Below are 27896 nucleotides of genomic sequence, written 5' to 3'. Positions count from 1 at the left end.
GCACATGCAGGAAACGCCAGAGCAGGCGTGTGCAGCAACTATTTCAGAGGAAGTATGAAGTAGCTGACGAAACTTAGCCTGCCACCGTAAGAGACCCGCGCAGACGCAGCCCTTCCAAGCCGAGCCCCAGCGAGACGCTGGACAGTGCCGGGGGGTGGGGGGTGGGGGGGGGAACCGGCCAGCGGGAGATTTAAACGCCAGAGCGCTGCCGTCCCGCGGGCGGGCGGGCGGGCTGGGCGCATGCGCGGAGCGGCCGGGCGCCGGCTCAAGGCCCTCCCCGCATGCGCGGGAGCCCGGATGCGGATCCAATTGGTTCGAAGCGCGCGACGCTGCGGCAATGGCTGCCCCCGGAGTTGCGGCGGGTGGTGGAAATTGGTTCTCGGCTCTGGCGCTCGGGGTGACTCTCCTCAAATGCCTTCTCATCCCCACCTAGTAAGGGACCCGCACCGCGGTTGGTCAGAGCGGGAACGAGGAGCGTGGACGCCCGTGGGTGGGAGGAGGAAAGGGGACTTGGAAGTCGGGCGCTGTGCTTCCCATGCCGCGGATTGATCGTCACCTTTTTTTTTTTTTTTTAAGATTTTATTTATTTATTCATGAGAGACACTGAGAGAGAGAGAGAGAGGCAGAGACACAGGCAGAGGGAGAAGCAGGCTCCACGCAGGGAGCCCGACGCGGGACCCGATCCCGGGTCTCCGGGGTCACGCCCTGGGCCGAAGGCGGCGCCTAACCGCTGAGCCGCCGGGATTGATCGTCACTTGACCTGAGAACTAGATCACAGCCCTGGTCGCTGGCTCCGGTGTTTCTAAGCCTTGGGTCCTCATCTTAGTGTGCCGGTTAAGGACACCCACCTCCGTCGTTCACCCGGCGGTAGTTCGCAGTGGCCCGGTGGCGAGGCACCAAGTCCTGGAGGTGCTGTGAGGAGAAAGCCGTTTCCGGGTTCTGCCCTCGATAGAATTCGTGGGGGCAGATGGACAGAAACGATAGTGTTAGGATCTGTGAAGGAAATAGAGTCACTGCGGGTCTTTTCTCCTTGAGGAGGTGATGTTTAAGTTAAAATTCGAAGGTTGAAGGAAGCAATGTAAAAAAGCTCAGTCACAGGAGAGAATAAATGTGAAGGAGGCCTTTGTGGTAGGAAAGAACTCAGCGTTCTGGGAACAGCAAGTGCCCATTGTTGCTGAAGAGCAATATGGCAGGAGGAGAGTGGCACAGGATGAGGTGGGCAGTGGCCAGATCACACAAGGTTAGGCCATTTGAAAAATGGAGGGGGGGGATCCCTGGGTGGCGCAGCGGTTTAGCGCCTGCCTTTGGCCCAGGGCGCGATCCTGGAGACCCGGGATCGAGTCCCACATCGGGCTCCCTGCATGGAGCCTGCTTCTCCCTCTGCCTGTGTCTCTGCCTCTCTCTCTGTGTGTGACTATCATAAATAAATAAAAAAATTAAAAAAAAAAAAGAAAAATGGAGGGGCAAATCTGAAAGCATGGAAACCAGTGAGGAAGCAACCACCAAGTAATGCATATTCTGCAGGAACTCAATATTTGTTAATATTAGCTTCCACCATCTGTTCTTCCTTCCTAAATCTTATGCAGTGATTTCTCCCTTCCTCTAGGTCTCCCTACCCTTTCCCAGTTTAGGTTTTGGTTTACTGATAATGTTTGCTTCAGTTCTTGGTGATAACCTGTTGGGTATGGAAGGAAGGGTTGTATGTATAGAGTGTGCATTCACACTGATGTGTACACGTACTTATACAAGCAATGAAGTGTGTGTAGGTTTAGACTTACACTTAGGAAAAGGAGGAGTTGGCCAAACTTTCTGCATCACTGAAAGGAAATAAACTTCTTTCCATTTTAAAGGCAAATTGGAAAAACCCTTCTAAAATGTGAGAAATTCCTTTCAAATCAGAGTGAAAGGGAATTTTTGCATATAAAGTGATGTTTTTTTGCTTTAGTTACTTAAGCCTAGAGATGGGTCTTCAGGGTTATTTCTTTGGTCCAGGATTAAGAATGTATGTAGTTGTAGTTAATGCTCTGCTTCTCAAACTGTAAAACCCGGGGATGTGAGAGGGAAGCTACAGGATAAATGTAAATATAGTCAGCAAAGTGTTAACTGCTTTTTACATACCAGGTATTGTGGGGTAGGCACTACAGGGGAGGACAGAATGGATATGATCACTAACCCTGTAAAGAGTGTAGTTTTGTGGGATAACAGTTCCAGACACAAATCAACACAAATATGTAATTACATAACTATACTTGTGTTAAAAGCATTACGAAGGAAAAGAATGGGATTCTATAAGGGGACTAACCCAGGGGACTTACTTTAGATCAGGTGCCAGGGAAAGTCTCTGAGGAATTGACATGTAGTTGAAGGCCTGAAGATAGGCCCAGTACATATCTTTTGATAAACATGGGTAAATGCATTTCTATTGAGTACTGTATATACTTAGAAATGGAATTGCTAAGTCATGGCTATCAATTTTGAATTGTGATTTTGAGGCATCTGTAGAAAATTTCAGTGTCAGCAGAAATTTGGGGATGTCTGTCTCTAGAACTCAAAAAAGAGATCAAACTTGTGTTGTGGTATGGGAGTCATTGTACAGTTGATAATGGACGCAATAAGTATGAATAAGATCTTCCAGAGCAGAGTAAGTTCCATAAAAAGAGGACCAAGAACTGAACTTATGGGAACACCAGCATTTACCTGGTGAATACTGAAATGGAAAGCCATGGAACAGACATAGAAGGGGTTGGCTAGGAAACTCAGGAGAGTTGTCACTGGAAAGATTGTATAAAACATTGAGAAGTGTTCATCGGGTTTTGCTGCGGAATTCATAGTTGACTTTGGTGAGTAGTTAACTTAGCAAGAATGTATTGAGCCCATCCATGTATCAGGGGCTCTTCAAGATGTGAAGGGGAAGTACAGCAGTGGACAAACAGAAAAAAATTATTCTAAAGAGGGAAAAGGTATAGAATATTCTACCCCAAAATAAGGCTCTTTGGCATAAGGATTATTGGGGGCTGATTATTTGGAGAAACTGCAGACACGGGAAAAGCTCTGAAAGCAGAGTAGAAGTTGCCCTTTTATAAAGAAAATTTAGGGGATCCCTGGGTGGCGCAGCGGTTTGACGCCTGCCTTTGGCCCAGGGCGTGATCCTGGAGACCCGGATCGAATCCCATATCGGGCTCCCGGTGCATGGAGCCTGCTTCTCCTTCTGCCTGTGTCTCTGCCTCTCTCTCTCTCTCTCTCTCTCTCTCTCTCTCTCTCTGTGTGTGTGTGTGTGTGTGACTATCATAAATAAATAAAAAAAAAAAAAAAGAAAAAAGAAAAGAAAATTTACAGTAGCCAGGGGGCCTGTATTGGGAAAGGAGCTGTTACCAGAGATCCCTTTTTCACCTGAGAGACTTGTCTGCTGGCAGGGGAACCTTTGTGCACCAAGCATCCTCTTCTGGCTTCTAGTAAATTGCCGCATCCCCATTGGAAAGCCCAGGCCCCTATCCCTTTCCTCAGCCTAGGGTGGTATATAAGCCTCAATCATTTGCCTGCCTTCTAAATCTCCTATCTTTCTCTGTTCTTTTGGGACTTTCATATATACATGTATTATTAAAATTGGCTTTTTTTTTCTCCTATTAATCTGTTTTATGGCAGTTTAATTCTTTGGCTAGTTACAGAATTTACAAGGGTAGAAGAGAACTGTTCCTTTCCCTGCAGTGGAGATGCTTGACTATATTTATGTATAGTGAGGAATTTGGAGACGTGGGAAAGGCATGGCAGGAGCCTTTTCCACCTTTGCTTTCTGATGAACTCCTACTTATCCCTGAAGATCTAGTTGGTGTGTGCAGCATTTTCCAGATAATGAATTTTGTTAGAATTCTTTATGAGGGATCCCTGGGTGGCGCAGTGGTTTGGTGCCTGCCTTTGGCCCGGGGCGCGATCCTGGAGACCCGGGATCAAATCCCACATCGGGCTCCCGGTGCATGGAGCCTGCTTCTCCCTATGCCTATGTCTTTGCCTCTCTCTCTCTCTGTGTGTGTGTGTGACTATCATAAATAAATAAAAATTTAAAAAAAAAGAATTCTTTATGAGCAAGAATAAGTTACTTCTGAGCAAGAATAGCCAGAGGACTTCGGTTATTTAAGTAGGACTTTTGGTCCTTTTGGTCAGCCCTTCAGATAACTCTTAAGAACCTTTTCACTTTTATATAGATCCCCAACTTTTCCAGAAGGCCAGATAAGTGCAGTGTTTCAGGATTATGTAATGCCTGTTTGTGTTTTTATAGGATCATGAATATCACTATACAGGAGTGTTTGTCCATTTAAAAGTATAATTTTAGAAATGTGAAATGGAAGGGCCCCTGGGTGGCTCAGCTGGTTAAGTATCCAAATTTTAATCTCAGCTGGGGCCTTGATCTCACGGTCATGAGTTTAAGCCTCCAGCTGGGCACTACACCAGGTGTGGTATCCACTGTTAAAAAAAAAAAAAAAAGAAAGAAATGTAAAATTAATAAATGTGACAAAATCTCATTTCACTCATCCGATTGTTTTGAATAGCCATTCCACAGATTTTGAAGTACACCGAAACTGGCTTGCTATCACTCACAGTTTGCCAATATCACAGTGGTATTATGAGGTAAGTTTTAATTTTCACTTTTTCGGTGGCTTATCTATTATGGTGATAATGTGATATCATATAAATACTACTGATGTTAAAACAGTTTTCCAGGAGAAAAAGTTTTCCATGTAATTGTAAGTCTAAGTAATCTTCATAAAAATTGTTTTTTTTACTCCATTCTGTCCTCTGGCACTATTAGGGAATCCTATTACTTCAAAGTGAGTGTCCCAAACTATTATAATATTCACCACACTCTTTTTGAAAGAATTTGGGATTAAGAGGAAAAATTGGATTCTAGGCCTGGCTCTGCCATAGCATAGAAAATATATTTCATTTCTCTGAGCCTTAGTTTCTCATCTGGCACATAAGGATTTGGAATGAATTATTTCTAAGATCCTATTCCCTATATTTAGTGATTTATGAGAAAAGGAATAGTCAAATGTGATATGCAGGCTTCTGGTAATATACAGAGCATTCTCTTCTATTATTTATAAAACCTATGTATTTTTGTTTCTGGTATGAATTACTAAGCTGCAAATGGTATTTCATGAAAAACAGACATCACTTCAGAAGTGTCTTCATCAAAAACAGCACTCTGCTGCAGGGAGATTTTTTTTTTAAGACAATCTAAAGTTTTCTGTGAATTTGTTCTTGCTTTGGAGGGGTTTTTTTGGCCAGATCAGAACAATCCTTAATAGCTTAAGAACAATGACCTGAAGGACCAAGTTCCTTCTTACATATAAATTTGTGATAGGAATATTAAGAATCGGTAAGCAATTACTTTAAAATAAAATGTTTACTTTAAAGTATTTCAGTTTGCACGTATGCAGACCAATTAAAAGACATTATATGTGGCATAGTGGTCAAGAGTTTGGGCTTTGTGGTTTCAGACTGTGTCTGTGTGACTTGCAGCGCTGCCACTTAATGCCCAAGCTTGAGTTCTCAAAGCCTCAACACCCCTAACTATTAATGATAATAAGTATTAGAGTGAAGTGAATATAATGCTTATAGTACTTAGCACAGTGCTTAGAACAGAAGTGCTCAGTAAACATTATTAAGGGTTAATAATTGTCATTATTCACATAATGACTCTTAGACTGTAAATGAAAAGGCAGCTCCTGTCTCCCCTCTCTTTCTGACCATTTCCTCTTTGTTTCCTTTGCCAGCTCTCCCTTACCTGCACACCCTTCCAACAGCTGATACTCTTCTAGGGTTCTCTTTGTGGTCCTTGTGTTTTTAATTCTGTAGTTCTTTCTGGATGTTCTTTCTCATTTACTCCTATAACTTTCACTACTTTCTGTTATTTTAGGACTCCTAAAACTCTGTGTAGGCCAGAGCTGTTTTCTTTATCAGTTTATTTTGGATAAAAGAGGCTTATGTAAAAGATATCCTTGGAGCCCTGGCTGGCTCAGTCACTAGAGCATGTGAGTCTTGATCTTGGGGTTGTGAGTTCAAGCCCCACATTGGGTATAGAGCTCACTTTAATTTAAAAAGAAAAAAAAAAAGAAAAGATGTTCTAGTAATGGTATACTTCTTTGTTCTTTCTGCTCTCCTCGAAAATAACAACAAAAGCCAACAAGGAGTAAAACTCAGTTCTGGGCAAGGCTTGACTACATGTGAGAAGAGGCTCACAGTAGGAGATAAGGCTGAAGAGGTACATTCAGTCAGGTCTGGAAGGGTCTCTCTGCCATACTAAAGGGAGTAAACATGTGAACAGTGAACTGCTTAACTGTGACTTCTAACCTGCCTTTCTGCTCTGGCTTTGCTTAAATTGATTGGTTAACTGATTGGGAAAGACACCCAAAATACCCATAGTAAATATTTACAGAATGAACACAGTTGTTTTGAATCTTCGTATGAAGAGGTTGGATGTTTCTGTATTTGAAGATACAGCTCTTGGAGAGAGCAAGATAAGAGTCCCTCATGTACAGCAGTGTGGTAGCAGCCAAGGGCGTTACAGCTCAGACCAGATATCATGAAACCAGCACAGACTGACGACAGCCAGAACTGATAGCCAGCAGAACCAGAAGAAGCCTGCAAAGACCCAAGACTGATTAGACTCCTTTAAAAGGGGAAGACTTTTGCTGCAAATTGTCACTCTCCAGAGGCTGAATGCAGTGAAAAGGTCAGCGTCTGAAGAGCCTAACAGTTTGCTGAAAAAGTCATCCCCTTTTAAAGGAGTCTAATCAGTCTTGGGTCTTTGCAGGCTTCTTCTGGTTCTGCTGGCTATCAGTTCTGGCTGTCGTCAGTCTGTGCTGGTTTCATGATATCTGGTCTGAGCTGTAACGCCCTTGGCTGCTACCACACTGCTGTACATGAGTCCTTGCTTGACGTGAGTGACTCCATCTTGATTTCAACAGCTCTGTTGTAGTGGCTTACTGAGCTAATGGATTTGGAGTCAGGAGACCCCAGATCTGAGTTCCAGCTCTACCAGGTATTAGTTAAATGACGGAACTGTTCACTTGGGAGAAAATGATAGCTAGTAGCTTCACAGGCTTCCAAGCTCTTTAAGTAAAAAAGAATGGACCCAGATGGAAATCTTGAGATCAAGAGAACTTTCTGGGTTAGATTTGGAGTCTTAGGCAGCCTGGGTGGCTCAGCAGTTTAGCGCCGCCTTCAGGCTGGGGCGTGATCCTGGAGACCCAGGATCGAGTCCCACATCAGGCTCCCTGCATGGAGCCTGCTTCTCCCTCTGCCTGTGTCTCTGCCTCTCTCTGTGTGTGTCTCTCATGAATAAATAAATAAAATCTTTAAAACAAGAAAGATTTGGAAAGTCTTTAGGGAATAGGGACAGCATATAGAGAGCCTCTGAGTGATGTGGGATTGAGAATAGCAAAGAAAGGACAAGGACACTTTGTTTTGGAAAAAAGACAACCTCCCAGGCACCACTTGTCCCTCCCAAATTTTTCTGTGCTTCCTGGTCCTTATTTTAAAGTAATAAACGTGTGAATAAGATAAAGTAAGAGAAAACCTCATAGATGTTCTATAGAGTAAATAGCTTTTTAAGCATAGAGTGAACTCTAACATGGAAAACTATAGCTGGGAACTGCAGATGTTATTGAAGTCAAAGTTAATGATGACTTCCTTGGAATTACATGGAGTTTTAATTTCTAAACTTGTTTCTTAAGTATCTATACCCTAGTAAGAAAACATTGTTGATCATTTGCTATTCAATGTGAGTTTATTTATAAATTATGCAAATACTGCTTTATTAATATACTGTTAAAAATAGACACTAAAAAGGATGAGATTAAAAAATAGAATTTCTGATTTTTCTATCTACAGTTTAATAGCTCATCTTGTTCACAGTCCACATTGGAAACTTGGAATTAGGGAAGGAAACTTCTTATGAGGGAAAGCTTAATGAGTATGTTCTTAGCTTGAGTGCCCTAGGAGAGCCTCTGGGTTTGCCTCTTCTAAGGCTTCTACATTTTTATATCTGCAGGGGGAGTAGCTAGGCTACATCTGATCTGGACCTAAAGTTGTCATTTATCCTTACCATGAACAAAGAGCTGACAAATAGTTTGTCTGAGCCCCTATTACCTCATTTTATACCACAGAATAACGCTAAATAGTAGTCCTGTGGGCACCCAGTTAGTACCCAGTGAACCCTCAGTGCAATTCCAGAAGGAGAGGGCTTTTCCATTGAAAGGAGCAACAAACACAGAATAGGGAGATTATTAGGTCTGAGCTCTTAGAGGTGCAAGGTCCAAGTTTAGTTTCAGGGACAGTCTATGGTGAGAATAATGATTTTTTAAGTGGTAGTAAATAATGTTTATTGATACTGGTTCAATGCTATATAAACAGCATTTTGTATATGTATATAAAATTTAATACAATAACCCATAAAGTATGTACTACTATCTCTGTTGTTTGGATGAGGAAACAGACTTAGAGAAATCTAAAAAAATAATATCCTGAAATTACATACTTCATTTTCATATACTCTACATTTCATATGATCTGCATTTACATTTACTTGTTAGTAACTGTCATTCACTTAACTAATGATTAATAATATATCAGGTACTTATTAAATGTTCAGAATACAGAAATGGCAAAGAGTGGCTTTTGCTCTCTTAACTTCAGTATCTCATAACCTATTGGAACAAAAGGTAAATAGCATTTGTCTTTCTTTTTTTTTTTTTAAGATTTTATTTATTTATTCATGAGAGAGAGACACAGGCAGAGGGAGAAGCAGGCTCCATGTCGGGAACCCGATGCGGAACTCGATCCCGGGTCTCCAGGATCATGCCCTGGGCCGAAGGCGGCGCTAAACCGTTGAGCCACCCAGGCTGCCCCTAGCATTTGTCTTTCATTTTGCCATTTATAACTGTATTTCATATGTATTATATCAACTGACCCTTACAATATGTATTTTACAAATAGGAAAATTGAGTCTGAGTTAGAACTTGAACCCAAGCTAGTGAATCATTTGTTATGCTATAGCTCCCCTTTTATATTTAGATAAGCAGCATTGTATCATAACCAAGTTTATTACTGCAAGTTTCATTAATTTCCTTTTGAAATATTGTTGATTCTAGTTAAGAAAATTGAAGACCATATTAGGGGATCCCTGGGTGGCTCAGCGGTTTAGCGCCACCTTTGGCCCAGGGCGCGATTCTGGAGTCCTGGGATCGAGTTCCATGTCCGGCTCCCAGCATGGAGCTGCTTCTCCCTCCTCCTGTGTCTCTGCCTCTCTCTCTCTCTCTCTCTCTCTCTCTCTCTCTCTCTCTCATAAATAAATAAATCTTTAAAAAAAAATGAAGACCATATTAAATAACTTAGGAACCAGGTGTTGGTGTTCTGCTCAGTCTTCCATAGGAATTACTCTATTAATTTAGGTCATTTTTGTTTGTTTATTTATTTGGGGTAATCTCCAACCCAAACATGGGGCTCAAACTCACAACCCCCAAATCAAGAGTCACATGTTCTTCCAACTGAGCCAGTCATGCACCATAGGTCATATCTTAAACAGGATTTCATTTCATGTGTTTTCTTAAAGACTAGAGAATGAAGATTTTTAATCTTTATATCCACTTTGTTTATTGAGTTATTTAGGACATGTTCTATCTTTGATTTTTACCACAGGCAACTTCAGAGTGGACCTTGGATTACCCTCCATTTTTTGCATGGTTTGAATATGCCTTATCACATGTTGCCAAATATTTTGATCAAGAGATGCTGAATATCCATAATCTGAATTACTCCAGCTCAAGGACCTTGCTTTTCCAGAGATTTTCTGTCATCTTTACAGATGCACTCTTTGTGTATGCTGTCCACGAGTAAGTCTGAGAATTTCATTTTGTATGGAAGGTGTTGAGGACATAATATAGTATTAAGTAGCATTAACTGGTTCCTCATTTGGGGAAAACTAAGTTCATATAATGGCAACTGCTAGAACAGTCTCGAACTCTGTATTTATGTTTTAAATGATACAGTGAGTAATTACAGTAAATAGTCTCACTGAATCTTGTGGAAGAAAATGTGGGTTAAAGTAGAATTACAAGACTGAGGTGAAACAAGAAATTGTGAACATTGTGAAAGTGGTCCCAAATAGAGTTCTGTCCCCATTTCTCCTGCGTAGAATGGCTCTGTATGCTTTTCCTTCCGTTCTTGTGGCCGGCCCCCAGAGTCTTCTGTGACATACCCTACTCTTTAGAATACACATCCATACATACTGCACACACACATGCATTGTGCTGACCGCCAGTGGAATTTCCATTCTAGTAAACTCAGGAAATCTTACTGAGTATTTTTATTTGTTGTTTCTGGATTCTTTCCTTCATGAAGACCCTTTGCTAATTTTAAGTTATGTTTATATTTTATATTTTTCTGTTTTGAATCTTCTGTTATAAGTTAATTTTTAGTTGAATACACGTATATACAACATCTTGTACAGTGACTTGCAGGTAGTAAGTTCTCAGTTAATGTTAGTTTCTATTCTGTCCTTGCTCCTGCAGGTACAGTTGTGACAGAGCACTATGTCCCTTCAGTGAGCCTTATCACAAATGGATCATTTATCTTTTGAGGCCCTGAACCCTTACCCCATTCAGGAAAGAATTCCCGTGGGAATGCTTTAACCTCTGCTCTTTATCATGGAGTATTTCCTGTTTGACCCCTCACTTTCAATCTGTTTGTGACCCAGGAAGAGTTGGAAGGGAAGGCTATTTGTAATATATGCCTTTAAACTCAAAACATTTGAATTCAAGCTCCCAGGGAGAGCATATATATAGGCAGAAAGAGGAGGGAGTAGAATTTATTTTCATTTGCAATGTTGAGGGAGCAGTTAAGATATAAATTGTTGAGACCTTATGTGCCAGCTCCCAGAATCAGACACCAACTATAGATAGTAACTTACTTAATTTTCTCAATTATCCTGTAAGGTTACTGTCTCTCTTGATGAGGGAACAGGCTCCATGGAGGAAAAGCAGGTTACCTTTTGGTAACCCCCTTTTCACTGAATCTTTATTGTCTATTTCTTTTGGCTTAGATTCCTGTTTTTAGGATTTGCCAATATTCAAGTGAAACGCATTTTTAAGAATCTTTTTATAGGATTATACAGCTGTGTCAAAATTTTGGAAAACAGAAAATGACATATACACATAAAGTAAAAAATTACCCATACTTTTCCACTCAAAGCTATCACTATCAATATTTTGATACATATTATTTCACCCTCTCTTCTGTATCTGAATATAATTTTTGTAAAATAAAGATAGGACAATAATTTTGGTCACCTTTTTGTTTTTTAAGATTTTATTTATTTGCTCATGAGAGACACACACACAGAGAGAGAGAGAGAGGCAGAGGGAGAGGCAGCCTCCATGCAGGGAGCCTGATGTGAGACTTGATCCCAGGACTCCAGGATCACACCCTGAGCCAAAAGCAGACGCTCAACTGCTGAGCCACCCAGGCATCCCTCATAGCTCTATTTTTAATTTGGCTTGTATGATATATAATTTAGAGTGCTGTATCATCTCAGTATGCTTTTTTTTTTAAATATAGTTGACATACAGTGTTATGTTATATTAGTCTCAGATATGGTCTGCATTTTTTACTCAAGGCTGATACAGTGTGTGCCCTCTCAATTTTCAAAATCCTTTTGAGTTTATGGTGGTTGTTTTTTAATTTTTCATTTTATTAAATGAAGACTTTGCTTCAAATCATCATAGCTGAGAAAGAGACATGGAACTGTCCCTGAGTTCCTTGTTTCTGCTGTCACCTTTGTAAACAGTCAAGAACAGCCTGGATAGTTTATCAGGAACAGCTAATAAAATGTATCTGAGTGTATCAGAGTATACTCTGTACTAGTCTTGTGATATTCTGATGAAGATGAAAGTTATTTCTGCTTCCTTCCTGCTGTATAGGTGCTGTAAATGCATTGATGGGAAAAAAGCAGGTAAAGAACTTACAGAGAAGCCAAAGTTTATCCTATCAGTGTTACTGCTGTGGAACTTCGGGTTGTTAATTGTGGACCGTATCCTTAACATTTTCTGTACTATTCTTTTACTTATTCTGTTATATATATTAAGTATAAGATTATTTCTACAATGATGATTCTGAAATGTGAGCTGCTATTGAAAATGGGTCAGTGGGTTCCCCAAACTGTGGTTTCTTTGGGTTCTCCAACTATACCAGACTGATTGTTAGCGCATTTTGTCTCTGAAAAGTTAATGATGTTCAAGAACCAGTTAAAGCACTAGTAAGTTAAGCAGTATGCTGGGGTTTGTTAACTGTCTTTAATCATATATCTTAAATAGTTTTATAATATGTTATTGTAAATACCTTTCCTAGGAAAGGGCCTACCTTAGTGTTGTTTGTGGGAACAGATAGGCCTTCATGCTTTTCCACCATCTTGTCTTACCACAAATTAACAGGCAAAGTTCTTTTAAAAAAAAAAAATTTTATATATATATATATATTTATATTTATATTTATATTTATATTTATATTTATATTTATATTTATATTTATATTATTTATTCAGGAGAGACGCAGAGAGAGAGAAGCAGAGACACAGGCGGAGGGAGAAGCAGGCTCCATGCAGGGAGCCTGACGTAGGACTCGATCCTGGGTCTCCAGATTACGCCCTGGGCCAAAGGTGGCACTAAACCACTGAGCTACCCAAGCTGCCCAACAGGCAAAGTTCTTAAATCCAGAAGATTTGAGTGAAAATCTCAATGGTAAAAGCCTAATATTCACAATTTTCATAAAGGTAACCACGTATGAGGAAAACACCCAGACTTTGGTTGAAGTCTGACCTGGCCTCATCTCTTAGCTATGGCATTGCAGTAGCTTTAGGCCACATGTGGATTAATGGCTCTGAGCTCTAACTTCCTCACAGGTTCATTGTGAGGCTTACTAAGTAAGATTGTGTATTGATACTCTATACAAGGTGCTACATGCTAGTGGCCTTAAGTAGCTGTTAGGTCCCTTACCTTCTCATCCCTTTTTTTTTTTTTTTTAAGATTTTATTTATTTATTCATAGACACACAGAGAGAGAGGCAGAGACACAAGCAGGCTCCACGCAGGGAGCCCGACATGGGACTCGATCCCAGGTCCCCAGGATCACACCCCAGGCTGCAGGCGGCGCCAAACCGCTGCGCTACCGGGGCTGCCCACCTTCTCATCCCTTAATCTAAAAAACAAAACCAAAAAATTTGCCCCATAGCTGCTGGGTCTTTAAGGTAGAAAAAACATGGGAAAATTTCCTGGTTTTCTTCTTAAACACAATTTTTTATGCCCTATATAATCCTTGACAATATATACACTTTAATAGAGTTTGTCTGATTTGATTCTGTTTACAGAAAACACATTTATGAGATGTCCAAACTGGGAGGAATATTTTTGTCTTTAGTTTGCTCATTAGGAAAGCGTTTACATTTTTATACCCAGTCTGCTAACACAGTTCAATTTAAATTTGATATCCTCTGTTGTCTTTCCTTAACCTAAGCCCAGATATTCATTTCCAGTACAATGGTTTTTTATTTGGATTAATGTTACTCTCCATTGCACGATTGTTTCAGGTAAATACAAAATAGGCTGATGAGATTTTTTTCCCCTTAGGTCTGAGTTGGTGCTTATAAAGGCAGCAGTATAATGAGTGATAGGCATACTTATTTGACCAACTGTTTTGAATTGCCAAGCACTGTAGACACTTGCATTGAGTGTTTCTCTCAAATCCTGTCTTCTCTTTTGATAATAACTTTCTTCTTTTTATGTGTAGACTCTAAAAACTTGTTAGAGGGTGGCCGGCCTGAAATATACTTGAGGTGCTGTATGTGGTTCAAATCATTTATCTACAATGAAATCTTTAGTTTTTACAATATAATAACTGATGGTAGGGTTTCACCATCAGAAGCAGGTAGCATGGTGACAGAAAGTATGGGATTTGAAATCAGAAGACTTGAGTTGAAATCCTGACTGACCCTAATAAACTGTAGGACTCAGTGCTCACACAAATGCACTGGCTACTTTGGGTTAGGTACATTATATTATATATAATATTGAGTAAACCTCACAACTATTCTGTGAAGTTGTAATTATTACCCTCCTCTTTGCAGAGGAAGAAATCAGAGGTTCGGATTTCTGGGGCACCCCTCTGTATGCTGGCTCAGAATCCTTAGCATCAGGGTTTCAGGCTCTACAGAGAATTTTGATTCACAGTCATGTTTGGGAACCATTAACCCAAGCAAATCATTTAACCCCTCAGCCTCAGTTTTTGCATCTATAAAATGAAGTATATCATTTGTTACATTCTTATTTGTAAAGTAGTTACATTCCCTACTTGGGCGCCTGGGTGGCTCAGTTGGTTGAGCATCCAACTCTTGATCTCAGCTCAGGTCTTGATCTAAGGGTTGTGAGTTCAAGCCTTGGCGTTGGGCTCTATAATGGGTGCAGAGCCTACTTAAAATGGGGCTTCCTACCTCACAAGGACTTTGGAAAGATCAAATTTGATAATTTGTTTTAAAGTTCTTTGTCAACTATAAATGTCTAGTTTTTTTCTTCTAACCATAAAAAGCCACATAGTACTTAGAACGTAGTTGGCATTCAATGATTGTTGAATAAAAGTTAGCTATAGAACCAGCTAGACTTTCTCTGAATCTCAAATAAGTTATAAAATGGGTGACAAGAGATCTGAAACCCCCCATTCTCTTTCCTCATCATTCCTCATTCATCTATTCTAGACCACACCCAATGAGACAGTGAGAGAAGGAACTTGGCATTTCGTGGTCCCTTTGGCAGTTTCCTTGCTGGACCACAGGAACATTATCTCATTTGATCCCCAGATTCCTGTGAGGTAGGTAGAATTCAGATTTATTTAGTTAAGTCAACTTGGGATTTTTTTTGTTTGCTTTAAATCAGATTACCTTTAGTAGGGTCAAGTACTGTACTTGGTGCCTTCAGCCTGATAGTACTATATGTTACCTTACCTGTAACAGCAGATTTAAATGGTTCTCTGGTAGCATAACATCATATATATTCTTTCGTTCCCTCATTCCCAGCTCCTCCATGGAAATCAGCTCCAGCTGTTGTAAAACTGTAAAGGGGGGAAGGGTGATTGAATTCTCTGGGCTGTAGATCTTTAAAGAGAATTTGTAATGTGTTGTTATGATGTGTCCTGTACCTCAGCATCAAGCTTAGTATTGAGTAAATACTTTTTGTAGAAATGAACTAGGCTCAGTATAAAAACTAATGAATCACTTGCCTGTTTTCATCTTAGCTTGCATGTAGAATATTTGCCTGAATTTTAAAAATGTTTTATTACAGCAAATTTAAATCATATACAAAAGTAGAGAAAATACTACAGTGATCTACATACATGCACATACACACATCCCAGACATAGTATTTCATTAACTAGTTCAGAATATATGTTTTAAAATATGTATTTTTAATTATAGTAAAATACACATAAAATTAACTATCTTAACCATTTTTGAGTGTATAGTCTAGTATTGTTAAGTATATTCACATTGTCATGTAACCGATCTCCAGTGGGTTTTTTTTAAGGAATTTAATTTTTTTTTTTTTTAAGATTTTATTTATTTATTCATGAGAGACACAGAGGCAGAGACACAGGCAGAGGGAGAAGCAGGCTCCATGCAGGGAGCCTGACGTGGGACTCCAGGATCATGTCCTGGGCTGAAGGCAGGCGCTAAACCACCAAGCCACTGGTGCTGCCAGGAATTTAATTTTTATAAATAGTTTTAGATTTATGGAAAAGTTGCAAAGATAGTGCAGAGTTCCTGTACCCCTCACCCATTTTCCCCTAATGTTACCGTCTTCTATAAAACTATGATACTGGGCAGCTCTGGTGGCTCAGCGGTTTAGCGCTGCCTTCGGCCTAGAGCGTGATCCTGGAGACCTGGGATCAAGTCCCTCATCGGGCTCCCTGCAGGAAGCCTGCTTCTCCCTCTGCCTGTGTCTCTGCCTCTCTCTCCTTTCTGTGTATGCTCATGAATAAATAAATGAAATCTTTAAAAAAAAAAACAAAAAAAACTATGATACTTTCATCAAGACTAAGAAACCATGCTACACACCTGAAACTAATACAACACTGTATGTTAACTGGCATTAAAATTAAAACTTTTTAAAAAAACAAAGATTGAAAAACTGACATTGGTGCATTCAGATTTCACCAGTTTTTCCACTAATGTTCTTTTTTCTATTCCAAGATCCAACCAGGATACTGTATTACTACATTTAGTTTACCCTGAATTTTAAAGTGATGTTTCCCTTTTAAATCTCCTAGAAAAGGCATATGGAAGGAGCATTGCTCTTTGCTGTTCTTCTACATTTCAAGCACATCTACCTCTATGTAGCACCAGCTTATGGTATATACCTTCTGCGGTCTTACTGTTTCACTGCAAATAAACCAGGTAAGTTTCAGTGATAATACCAAAACCTTTATTTTTGCTTGACTTGGTAGCTTGCTTCATGAGAGGATTTTATACATACCTCTCAGCTATTGATCCTACAAACCCTTTGCCCATTCTGACTTTTCTGTGCCCTTGCCACATAGTAGATATTAGCGTACTATCAGGGGACACTTCTGGTTTTAGCACATTGTACAAGTTACGGTTTTCCATACTCCTAGAGTAATGGTAATGTTCCTTTTCTGTAGATGGGTCCGTCCGATGGAACAGTTTCAGCTTTATCCGTCTTATTTCCCTGGGACTAATTGTTTTCCTAGTTTCTGCTCTTTCGTTGGGTCCTTTTCTAGCCTTGGTAAGTCTTATTTTCTTAATAAAGTAATACATGTTTTTTGTTGTTGCTGATGTTGTTTAGAAAAAATAATAAAACTAAGAATGTATAAAATAAACAAAACTACCTTTTTCTTAGTCTTCCCCAGTGTGACTCCCCAAAGATAGGATGGTATTCTTTCTGACATTCTTGTTAATATTCAAACATGTATGTGTATATTTATATGTTTTACTCATGTCTTGCACACACAGGCACACACACAGAATCGATGATCACTGTTGACAGATTTCCATATTTGCTAATTTGCCTACCTACTATAATTTATTTGTAACCCCCAAATCAGTACTCAGGGTGCTTTCACGGTCATTCACTGACAGCAAACATTCAAAGTACCTAAAATATTACACATGTTCGATAGATATTTTTCCCTTCTTCCCACACCCTGAATTCAAGTAATTAATTTTAATTCCGGCTAAAACTGAAAAGCATCACATCTTTTGTAAAGTCTTCCTTGGGGCCACCTTCTCTTCAATAGACTTGAATAAGCTGCACTCTTTGTCCTCCTTTGCACCTCATAAATTCTTCTCTTATTATACTTCTCCCATAACAGTACTGGACTGGTATTCAGTGTATCTTAAGATGTCCCCTAACAGGGATCCCTGGGTGGCGCAGCGGTTTGGCGCCTGTCTTTGGCCCAGGGCGCGATCCTGGAGACCCGGGATCGAATCCCACATCGGGCTCCTGGTGCATGGAGCCTGCTTCTCCCTCTGCCTATGTCTCTGCCTCTCTCTCTCTCTCTCTCTGTGTGACTATCATAAATAAATAAAAAAATTAAAAAAAAAAAAAAAAGATGTCCCCTAACAGATAAGAAGGTTAGACAAGAGGAGTTTGTGACAGATGCTCAGGATCACACAACTACTCAAAGGAACAAAGACTGCAACTTATAACTTTCCACACACCACATCACAGATAGTTCCTTAGTTCTCTTATTGTTTTTTTGTTGTTGTTTTTTAGTTTTCTTTTCGAATCTGGAAAAGATTGATCATCACTGTTGAATCTCTTTTCTACAGAACCAACTGCCTCAAGTCTTGTCCCGACTCTTCCCTTTCAAGAGGGGCCTCTGCCATGCATATTGGGCCCCAAACTTCTGGGCTTTGTACAATGCTTTGGACAAAGTGCTCTCCGTCATCGGTATAGTAGCAAGCCTTCTTACTTAGATGATGAATTTGGAAAGGATGAGTCACATTGAGAAATGGAAAACAGTGCTTTGTGCTTTGAATGGGCCTGAACTATTTGTCTAGACATACATTCCAGCTTTCAGCTCTAGGAACTCAGGCTTCAGTGCAGTAGACAAACTGTCTGTGCTCCTTACGAAAGCTTCTGTGGCCATGAGCTTGTTGATCGTTTCCTGGGGGAAAATATAAAATATTTAGACATTCTCAAAGTAATTTTTGCCTTAAGACAGTATTCAGCAGGGAAACATAGTCTAGCCTGGGTGGCTCAGTGGTTCAGGGCATGATCCCAGTTCGGGGATCGAGTCCCACATCGGGCTCCCTGCATGGAGCCTGCTTCTCCCTCTGCCTATGTTTCTGCCTCTCTCTGTGTCTCTCATGAATAAATAAATAAAATCTTTAAAAAAAAAAAAAGTTTGGGTAGTGATAAAATATATATATCTTGAGATCGTCCTACTGAAAATAATTCATTCTGGAATAATTCTCAGTAGTTTGTGAATATAGCCTAACTTAATGGGAAATGGTGGGATCAAGAGAAAGAGAGATTGGCAAATTCTGTCTCTAATGGGCCAGATAGTAAATAGCCTAGGCTTTGCAGACCACATAGTGTTTTTGTTTGTTTGCTTTATAACTTTGGAAAATATAAAAAACTCTTTGTAGCTTTAGGGCTATACCAAAATGAGGGGATTGCTCACAGGCTGGGGATTTGGCCCTCAGGCTAGACTTTGCCAACCCCTGATCTAGAGTCTGATGACTTGGTTGGAGGTCCACCTGCATAAATTAATGGCTCTGTGGCATTGAAAGTCACTTGATCTTCTAGCAGTTATAATAAAGGGCTAATATAAGTGACTGTACCCGTGCAGCATGTTGTAAGAAACACACAATAATAAAGAAATACCGGGTTGTTGGTAGCAGGGGCTTTGGAGCCAGACGGACCTGGGTTTAATTCTACCACTTATCCCTTGTGACTTTGGACAACTTATACATCTCTCTGTGCCTTAGGGGCCTGAAAGTAATGGATAGAAAACTCTTGGCACATAATAGCTGCTCTTACTATTTTTGGTGCATACTTGTAGGAAATCATAATGTGATATTCTCCCTCACCCACTATGAATCCAGCCTTGATGTTCATGGTTCCTTACAAGGAATTTCTTAACATTTATATTTCAGAAACCTTAAACAACCAGCATGGTTATGAGATTCAAGGGCCACTTTCCTTGTCTAACTCAGGAAGCTACCCTGTATATTATCTTATTTATCCATCTCCTCAGAGATGTCTTACCTGGAAAGTCAGTGGCAGGGAAATCATTACTAGCTTTAAGAGTGAATCATCAGACTGAAGAGAAAAGGAAAGAGGTTTAATGAATACAAAATATTTTGGTAGTCTGCACCTTGCTGCATTTCACTGATTTTTTTTTTTAATGGATCAGTTGTTTAATTAGGATCTTTGTAAGAAATTTAGAACACCAATTTGTGAGGGTAAACTCCATTTGTGAGAGAAAACACAGAGCGGAGGTAGCCCTGAAGCTGAGGAACAGCTTTGATTTTTGGCAGAATTTGCGAGTCCACAGCTTTCTGATCAACCTTGCGCTGCTCTGTAATCTTGTATTTTCCTTCTCTGTGTCAAAAATCTCCCCTTCCTGGTGTCTGGGTTTACACAGCTTCTTCTTGAAATAAGCATCAGTGAGATGTTTGAGGATTTTCACACTGCTTATATCAATTTTGGTGGAAGTGGCAATGACAAATTTCTGGTGTGTTCTACGCAGAGGAACTCGGTTGAGGGCCAGAGGTCCAGTCACAAGTAGCAAGCCACTGCTCAGTTGCTTCAGGAAAACCACCCTCTTGCCTCTGTGGCGCCCAGTAAGGATGATCAAAATGGTCCCAGGAGTGATGCTAGCTCGCAACTGTCTCACATGCTGATTGAAAGGTTTTTTGCCATGGCTCAACAGCTTGCGAGGCACATCTTCAGTAGATAATACCTAGGCATTTTGCGAAGTTTAACCACTCGGGTACCACCATTCTTGTCACCACCAACTGGTTTTGTAACGGTAGCAAGAACCGTCTCCTTTTTCTTTTCAACCCTGTATTTAGCTGCCAAATACTTCCTCTTGTACATGGCTTTTCTTGAATACATAGCCGATCGGGAATATCTGCCAATTCCTCTGACTAGGACAGGGTTTTGGCTGCAGTGGGGCTTCCCCTTCTTTGGCGTTTTAGCCTTGAGGTTACCCTTCTTTGCCTTGCCACCAGCATTAACCTTCTTGGCTTCAGGTTTCTTCTCCTTAGTATCCGGCTTCTCGGCTTTTTCGCCCGCCATCTTGCAAGATGGAAAAGAACCATTTCACTGATTTTTAATGGCATTAGGCCCATGCAGGTGCTCAGATTGTCTGTTCTGTTAGCTTGTTTGGGATAGGGTTTGCTTCATCATCCTCAGACTTGGTTCATTTAATAAGTATTCCTTGAACCCCTAAGTACTGGGGCTGGAAATGAACTAATCATCATTTCTGCCTTTAAGAAACCCAATTGTAGTGGAGAAGTAAGTCCATAAACAGATAACAGAGACATGTACAAGGTCCATAGATACATATGTGTATCTAGCCCACAAGAAAATCAGTTCTACTTTTTTATTTAAAACCTTTCTCAGATAAGGGAGTGAATTAGGAGTTAACTTTGCAAAGTGAGTAGGCCATTCTAAGCAAAGGGGACAAGTGTGGAGAGTGCTATGTCAATCGGTAGTGGCCACGCCACATTTAATAAAGTGTAGGAGATGAAGCTGGAGTGGTAGGAAGGAGCTAGATCATGGAAGATACTCTATGCCATGCTTGAGAATATGGACTTTACTCTGTAGGCAATGAAGGATTCCAAGTTGGGGTGTGATGTGATCAGACCTACATTTTAAAAGCCTGCTTTATTTTCGAGGTGACACCAGATTGCTCTTCATGCCACCTGCAAGCAAAGATCATTTTAAGCTGCATGAATTCCCTATTCCAATGCAAACACTTCTTTGCATTGTATAATCTCAAGACCGGGGCATTTTAAGTAGAGTAGTACAGAATTGAGTTAATATATCCTGACCTTGAAGCAGCAATAAGATTTAGGAGCTTTTTCTTCCTCAAGGAGTTGGTAAAATATGGTGTGCTATTGATGAAAATTAAACAATCTCTACGTATTCTGTAGGTTTGGAATTGAAACTGCTTGATCCCAACAAAATTCCCAAGGCTTCAATGACAAGTGGTTTGGTTCAGCAGTTCCAACACACAGTCCTTCCTTCAGTGACCCCCTTGGCCACCCTCATCTGTACTCTGATGGCCATATTGGTAAGAATTCACCCACAGTACTCATTTCTTGAGTTTTCTCTGCTTCTCTTTTGTGTGGCTGGTTAATTTCAGCTTTCCAGTTTTTCCAGCTGTAGGACAAATACCATGATCCTGCTGCAAATAGAGGTATTTCATAGCAATTCTTAGAGTAACTTTGAACACCTGAAGGAAAGATTACTAGTAAAACCCCTTTGAGAAAGATCCTCATTGCAGCTGTCAGATCGTCTGTTCACCCTCCAATGAGGAAAAAGGAAAAGCCCAGGGAGGAGGGGGCAAGGATTGCACTGTGGAGAAAGAAGGAAATGTGTGTAGTGGGGACATCCAGGTTTCTGTTGTTTATTTTCATCCATGCTAACTAGTCAAAAATCCACAGTTGTCTTGACTGCATGGATATTTTTGTTTTGATGATGACTGCAGGTTAGAATCAGCAATGGCTATTTGAGCATCAAACATTGAATCTAACATGAGTCAGATGCTGATAGTGGCTTCATTCATAGCTTTTTTTGTTAGCAATCACAGTGCTCTCAATTTCATGATATAATTTTAGCAACATTCAATATAAACTCAACCTTACCAACAATTATACTCAGCTTTAATTTTAGTTTCTAAAAGACCAAGCCTCACAAGACACCTGACCCCCACTTAATTAAGTGGCAGTACTAGTAGGTAATTAAGCTCTACTGGCCTATTTGTTCCCATGTTCTAAGGTAAAAAACTTTTATTTATCTTTATGTATTTTTTAAACTTTTTTTAAATATCAGCCTCATAAGCTGCATATGTCAGGCCATAGTTTTATTATAAAATACAGTCTAGGGGCAGCTAGGTGGCTCAGTGATTGAGTGTCTGTCTTTGGGTCAGGTCGTGATCCCCGGGTCCCGGGATTGAGTCTTGCATCAGGCTCCCCATGGGGAGCCTGCTTCTCCCTCTACCTATGTCTCTGCCTCTTTCTGTGTGTCTCTCATGAATAAATAAATAAAATCATAAATAAATAAAAACGCTCCAGGCCACAAAGCTGGGTATGTGTTAACATAGCAAAATCTAATTTATTAAAAAAAAAAAAACTAATTTATTATTAGCCCCAGAATGTGGATGAACTTTTGTAGTTTAGCTTAGTAGGTTCAGTGACTACTAATTAACTAATTCTGAAGGTATAAGGGGTTTTATCGGATATCTTAGAACTTAATTTTGTCATTTATCTTAATTAATTTTATCATTTATTATTATTATTAATGAGTTAAATATTTTCAAAAGCCTTTTTTCTCTGAGTGGTTTTTTTATAACTTCTGGTGGAGTGTTAAAGTGATGAATTATCCCAGTTTAATGGAGAATAGTCTAAGATCTATGGTTTTTGAGAGATGATATAAATTGTATTTGCCTGAACAATGTTTCTGTAAAGCCTGTTTTAAATGATATTGAAGTTTTATCTTTGCCTGTTGTTTCTAGCCCTCTGTTTTCTGTCTTTGGTTTAAACCTCAAGGGCCTAGAGGCTTTCTCCGATGTCTAATTCTTTGTGCCTTGAGCTCCTTCCTGTTTGGGTGGCACGTCCATGAAAAAGCCATACTCCTCGCAGTTCTCCCAATGAGGTAAGCATGTAACTCAGCTGGCATTTCTGGCATATTTCACAATTGACCCTCTTGTTTTCTATTTGATCTGTTCCTTCTAGACATGTTCAGTGGGATGGGCAAAGGCAAAGATGTACAGGAACAGATTTATACTAGGACAGGACAGGGACGCTTAACTTGGGATCCCTGGACCTGTGAAATTGCATGTATAGTTTCTGCACTTTTTTTGTTAAGGGATACTGTAGTGATTAAGAACCATGGTGCCAGGCTATTAGATCTGGATATTGAATGGCGGCATAGTATAGAAAAGTGTGGGCTTTGGTGTCATCACATCTGAGGAAATAAGGTTCCATAGTTTCTTCTTCTTCTTTTTTTTTTTTTTTTTAAGATTGTATTTATTTATTCATGAGAGACACAGAGAGGGAGAGAGAGAGGCAGAGACACAGGCAGAGGGAGAAGCAGGCTCCATGCAGGGAGCCTGACATGGGACTCTATCCCAGGTCTCCAGGATCAGGCCCTGGGCCAAAGGTGGCGCTAAACCGCTGAGCCACCCGGGCTGCCCTCCACAGTTTCTTCTTAAGTATTGTTAGTCAAAGTAAGGATTGAGTCCATTGTGGAATAAAATCTAACTTTTGTATAGCATTTCGCATTTTGCAGAACTCTTCTTGGGGTATTGGTAGGGGTTGTTTTGTTTTTCACATGTTTTTTTCTTTTTGAGCCTCACAACAACCTTTAACGTAATTAGGATAAATGGATATCATCCCGTCTTAACATCTACAGAAACTGGGGCTCAGAGAGTTTCAGTGACTTAATCCAAAGCCATACAACTACCAAGTAGCACAGTTAGGACTTAAATCGGATGTTATGATGCTGATTCCTATAATCTTTTCACTGTACCATGCTTGAAAAAAATTAAGTGCAATAGTATCCATTTTATATAAAATTAAAATTAAAACCTGATAGATAGTAATAGAATTAGCCTTTTTTTCTTGAGGTTTTTCTTAAATCCTGAGAGAAATCATTTAAGGTTTGAAGGAACCTTAAGCAAATTTGTCACATCAGTATATGGCTTATTTAGATTCATTCAGCAATTTGGAGTTTCCAAAATAAGAAATAGAGCAAAAGTTCTAGTGTCTTTAGTTAGAATTCATACCAAGCATCATCAGGCACATTAAACATTAAACTACCAAGTTCTGTTTCCCTGGCTACCACCACTAGGCAGCTCCCAATCCCACAACATCCCTTTCTCTGGAGAAGGCAGTTCTTCAGGGAAGCAGGACTCTTTTTGACTACTCCCGGTCTGTGTGGTACATTCTTTTATGAGCTGCTAAATTTCCCCACTAAATTAATGTTCTCAATTGAATTGTACTTGTAGCAAAGATCAGTATGCTATCTTATGCTTTTTTTTTTTTTTTTTTTTTTGCTATCTTATGCTTAAGCCAGTTCTAGAAATAATAATAATTGCAGTTTATTCAAGCTCTCTCAGTGTAAGTTTCAGTTGTTACTTTAAGGAATTATTATAAGAATTTTTATTTTTAGCCTTCTGTCTGTGGGAAAAGCAGGAGATGCTTCAATTTTTCTGATTCTGACCACAACAGGACATTATTCCCTCTTCCCTCTGCTCTTCACTGCACCAGGTAAACAGCTTTTTTTTTTTCTTTTTAAGAGAAAGAGATTTGATTGCCATGCCCTAAGCCCTTTTCATCAGGGCCTGGAGATCAATACTGAGTTAAACAACCTTAAAATCTCTTGGAAGGAAAGAGTTCATCCACTGTCTTAAATAAAACTCCTAATTTGTCCCTAATCCTCATTATCTTTGGGTGTTTCAAAAAAATGCACAGTTAAGCTGAAAAAGCATTGCTAACACTATATAGCTGCATCAGTGTGTTTATATCGCCTTAAGTATCACAAATCTTTTTCTTATCAATTGGATTATCATCTGTATTTTTTTTTATTCTTTTAACAGAACTTCCTATTAAAATTTTACTCATGTTACTGTTTACCATCTATAGTATTTCCTCACTGAAGACTCTATTCAGGTAATCCAAAAGAGTACATTTAAAATTATGTTTGCTCTTATGAAATGTTTATTGCTAAATGGTCAGCTAAGCCTTTTAAGAATATTTTTTACGTTACGACAGTAATAGAACATTTACGAATTGGCAAATTTTTTTAAGGGAGAAATTACCCATAATCCTGTCATTCTGACATAACAACATAGTTCATGTCTTTATTTTGAGGGAGTATTTGAGAAGGGACTACCTAGCTTAAATTAAAACCTTATATGAAAAAATTGGAATGTAAAATATGAATTCTGAGTAAAACCACATAAATATAGATGCATAAAGCTAAAATATATATAAAAATTCTTACCATAGAATTATGGGTGGAATTTCTTTCTCTTTTAAACTTAATATAACATCATCTGTATAATTTTTTTTTTAAATTTTTATTTATTTATGATAGTCATCACAGAGAGAGAGAGAGAGAGAGGTAGAGACACAGGCAGAGGGAGAAACAGGCTCCATGCACCGGGAGCCCGACGTGGGATTCGATCCCGGGTCTCCAGGATCACGCCCTGGGCCAAAGGCAGGCACTAAACCACTGTGCCACCCAGGGATCCCTGTATACTTTTTTTTAAGATTTTATTTATTATCTGAGGGATGCCTGGGTGGCTCAGCAGTTGAACATCTGCTTTTGGCTCAGAGGGTTATCCTGGGATCAGGATCCAGTCCCGCATTGGGCTCCTCGTGGAGAGCCTGGTTCTTCCTCTGCCTGTGTCTCTGCCTCTCTCTCGAATAAATAAATAAAATCTTTAAATTTTTTTTAATTAAAAAAATTTTTATTTATTATTTTAGAGAGAAACTGTGTACATGAGCAAGGAATGGGGTAGAAGGGCAGGGAGAGAATCCCAGACTGACTCCCCCCGATGCAGGGCTCGATCCCATGACCCTGAGATCATGACTGGAGTGGAAACCAAGAGTCATAGCTTAACCGACTGAGCCTCCCAGGCACCTCTGTATAATTTTTTATTAAAGTTTCCCTGTGATTCATATCTAATTGTGTCCATGAGCCTTTTTTACTTAATTATATTAAAACTCAGATATAACCATGGGACCTAGCAATTTGACTCTGAGGTATATACCCAAAAAGAACTGAAGACAGGGACTCGAACAGATCCGTGTACACCAGTGCTCATTGCAGCATTTATCCACAGTAGCCGAAAGGTGGAAACAACACAAGTGTCTATCAGCCAGAGAAGAGATAAAGAGAATGTGGTGTGTACATGCAGTGGAATACTGGCCACCTGGAGAGGGGAATGAAGCACTGACACGTTAGAACATGGATGAACCCTGAAAAACTTAGGCTAAGTGAGCTAAGCCAGACTCAAAAGGACAAAGATTGTATAAAATATCCAAAATAGGCAAATTCATAGAGACAAAGTAAATTAGAAGGTACAGAGTAGGGATGGGGGAAGAGGAATGTGGAGTGGATTATTGCTTAATATTTCCAGAGGTTCTTTTGGGGTGATAAAAATGTTTTAAAAATGGGTAGTGGTGATTGTAGCATCACTGTCAGTATACTCAATGGTACTGAAATTCACACTTAAAAATGGTTAAATAGCAAATTATGTTATTTTACCAAAACAAACATTTTAAAAACCATCAATTGGGATCCCTGGGTGGCGCAGCGGTTTGGCGCCTGCCTTTGGCTCAGGGCGCGATCCTGGAGACCCGGGATCGAATCCCACGTCGGGCTCCCGGTGCATGGAGCCTACTTCTCCCTCTGCCTATGTCTCTGCCTCTCTCTCTCTGTGTGTGTGTGACTATCATAAATAAATAAAAATTTTTAAAAAAACAAATTTATTTAAAAATAAATAAAAACCATCAATTATGTATCATTTACCATATCTTACTCCATTATCACAGCATCTAGCTGCCTTTTCGCTTCCAGACACATAGCTGATTCTCCTGGCGGTTTTAGCCAGGGGACAGTGTAGGTAGATAACAATTGGGTAAATATGTATTGTTTGAGATAATGCAATGGCGTATCATTATCAATTTTTTCTAAATGTGGAATTTAATGCACTCTTTTGACTATGGCTTTGACTGTTCCTCAGGTCAGGACAGTGCAGATGGGAAGCTTTAGCTGAGAAATGTTTGCTAAACCAGAATAACTCGTTTAAAATAGACTTTTCTCTCCTTTTTTCTTCAGAAAAGAAAAGACTCTTTTTAATTGGATGGAAACTTTCTACCTTCTCGGCCTGGCACCTCTAGAAATCTTCTGTGAATTTGTATTCCCTTTCACCTCCTGGAAGCTGAAGTACCCCTTTATCCCTTTGTTATTGACCTCAGTGTATTGTGCAGTGGGCATCACATATGCTTGGTTCAGACTGTATGTTTCAGTATTGACTGACCCTCCTGTCGGCAAGACAAAGAAACAATGAATAAAGGAACTGCTGGGATGTATTCCAAGCAATTATTTCATGGGAAATTAAGCAGAACTTGAAGAAAGTTGCTGGTGGCATGAGCCATTCATTTCATTTGTTCTGTTTGGAGGACCATTCTTCTAAACTTGGCCTTGCCCAGCCTAGCAACCTGATTGTCACCATGGTGAGAAGCCACTTGTCCTCCAAAAGCAATAAAACACATTTGAAACAAATCTCGCCTTGCCCTGTTAAAATTGTCTGAGATTGCGAGGCTCCCGTGCTTGCTTAAGGCAAGCAGGAAGTCTACCAACAGTATGATTATTTGTAGCCTGTGATGGCCATTGTCATTATAAAGCATAATTAAAATCATGTGCTAAGGGAAATATAAATAAAATGCCTTTTTGTATTTCTGAACAAAAATGTTTTGGATCATTACCAACTCCTACTCTTTTCCTATTGGCGTGCACACAAGCAGATGGTATACTGTCCCCACTCTATACACCTTGTTCCAGGAGATTTTTTTTTTCATTGAAATTACAC

The 27896-nt window shown here is 39.8% G+C and overlaps 1 protein-coding gene and 1 pseudogene across 2 annotated transcripts; one reads left to right on the top strand and one right to left on the bottom strand.

Annotated features, from left to right (window-relative positions):
* Positions 1-325: 325 nt before the first annotated feature.
* On the top strand, positions 326-27589 carry ALG8 (ALG8 alpha-1,3-glucosyltransferase). Of its 2 annotated transcripts, none has more exons than XM_055320790.1 (13): positions 326-432; positions 4545-4623; positions 9697-9890; positions 11976-12085; positions 13568-13635; positions 16365-16491; positions 16737-16840; positions 17887-18007; positions 21226-21365; positions 22809-22948; positions 24467-24564; positions 24894-24966; positions 27143-27589. In XM_055320790.1, the coding sequence occupies exons 1-13, from the start codon at positions 338-340 to the stop codon at positions 27372-27374; spliced, it is 1581 nt and encodes a 526-aa protein (XP_055176765.1). In that variant the 5' UTR covers positions 326-337; the 3' UTR covers positions 27375-27589. The 2 variants fall into 2 exon arrangements, with proteins under 2 accessions (XP_055176765.1, XP_055176764.1); XM_055320789.1 differs by lacking the exon at positions 27143-27589 and adding an exon at positions 25786-26716 and having other exon boundaries at positions 334-432.
* On the bottom strand, positions 18016-21219 carry LOC129506792 (60S ribosomal protein L6-like; annotated as a pseudogene).
* Positions 27590-27896: the final 307 nt, after the last annotated feature.

The sequence above is a fragment of the Nyctereutes procyonoides genome, unplaced genomic scaffold, assembly GCF_905146905.1.
Source record: "Nyctereutes procyonoides isolate TBG_1078 unplaced genomic scaffold, NYPRO_anot_genome, whole genome shotgun sequence".
In the NCBI taxonomy this organism is placed as follows: Eukaryota; Metazoa; Chordata; class Mammalia; order Carnivora; family Canidae; genus Nyctereutes; species Nyctereutes procyonoides.
This window is presented reverse-complemented; position numbering and strand designations above follow the sequence as displayed.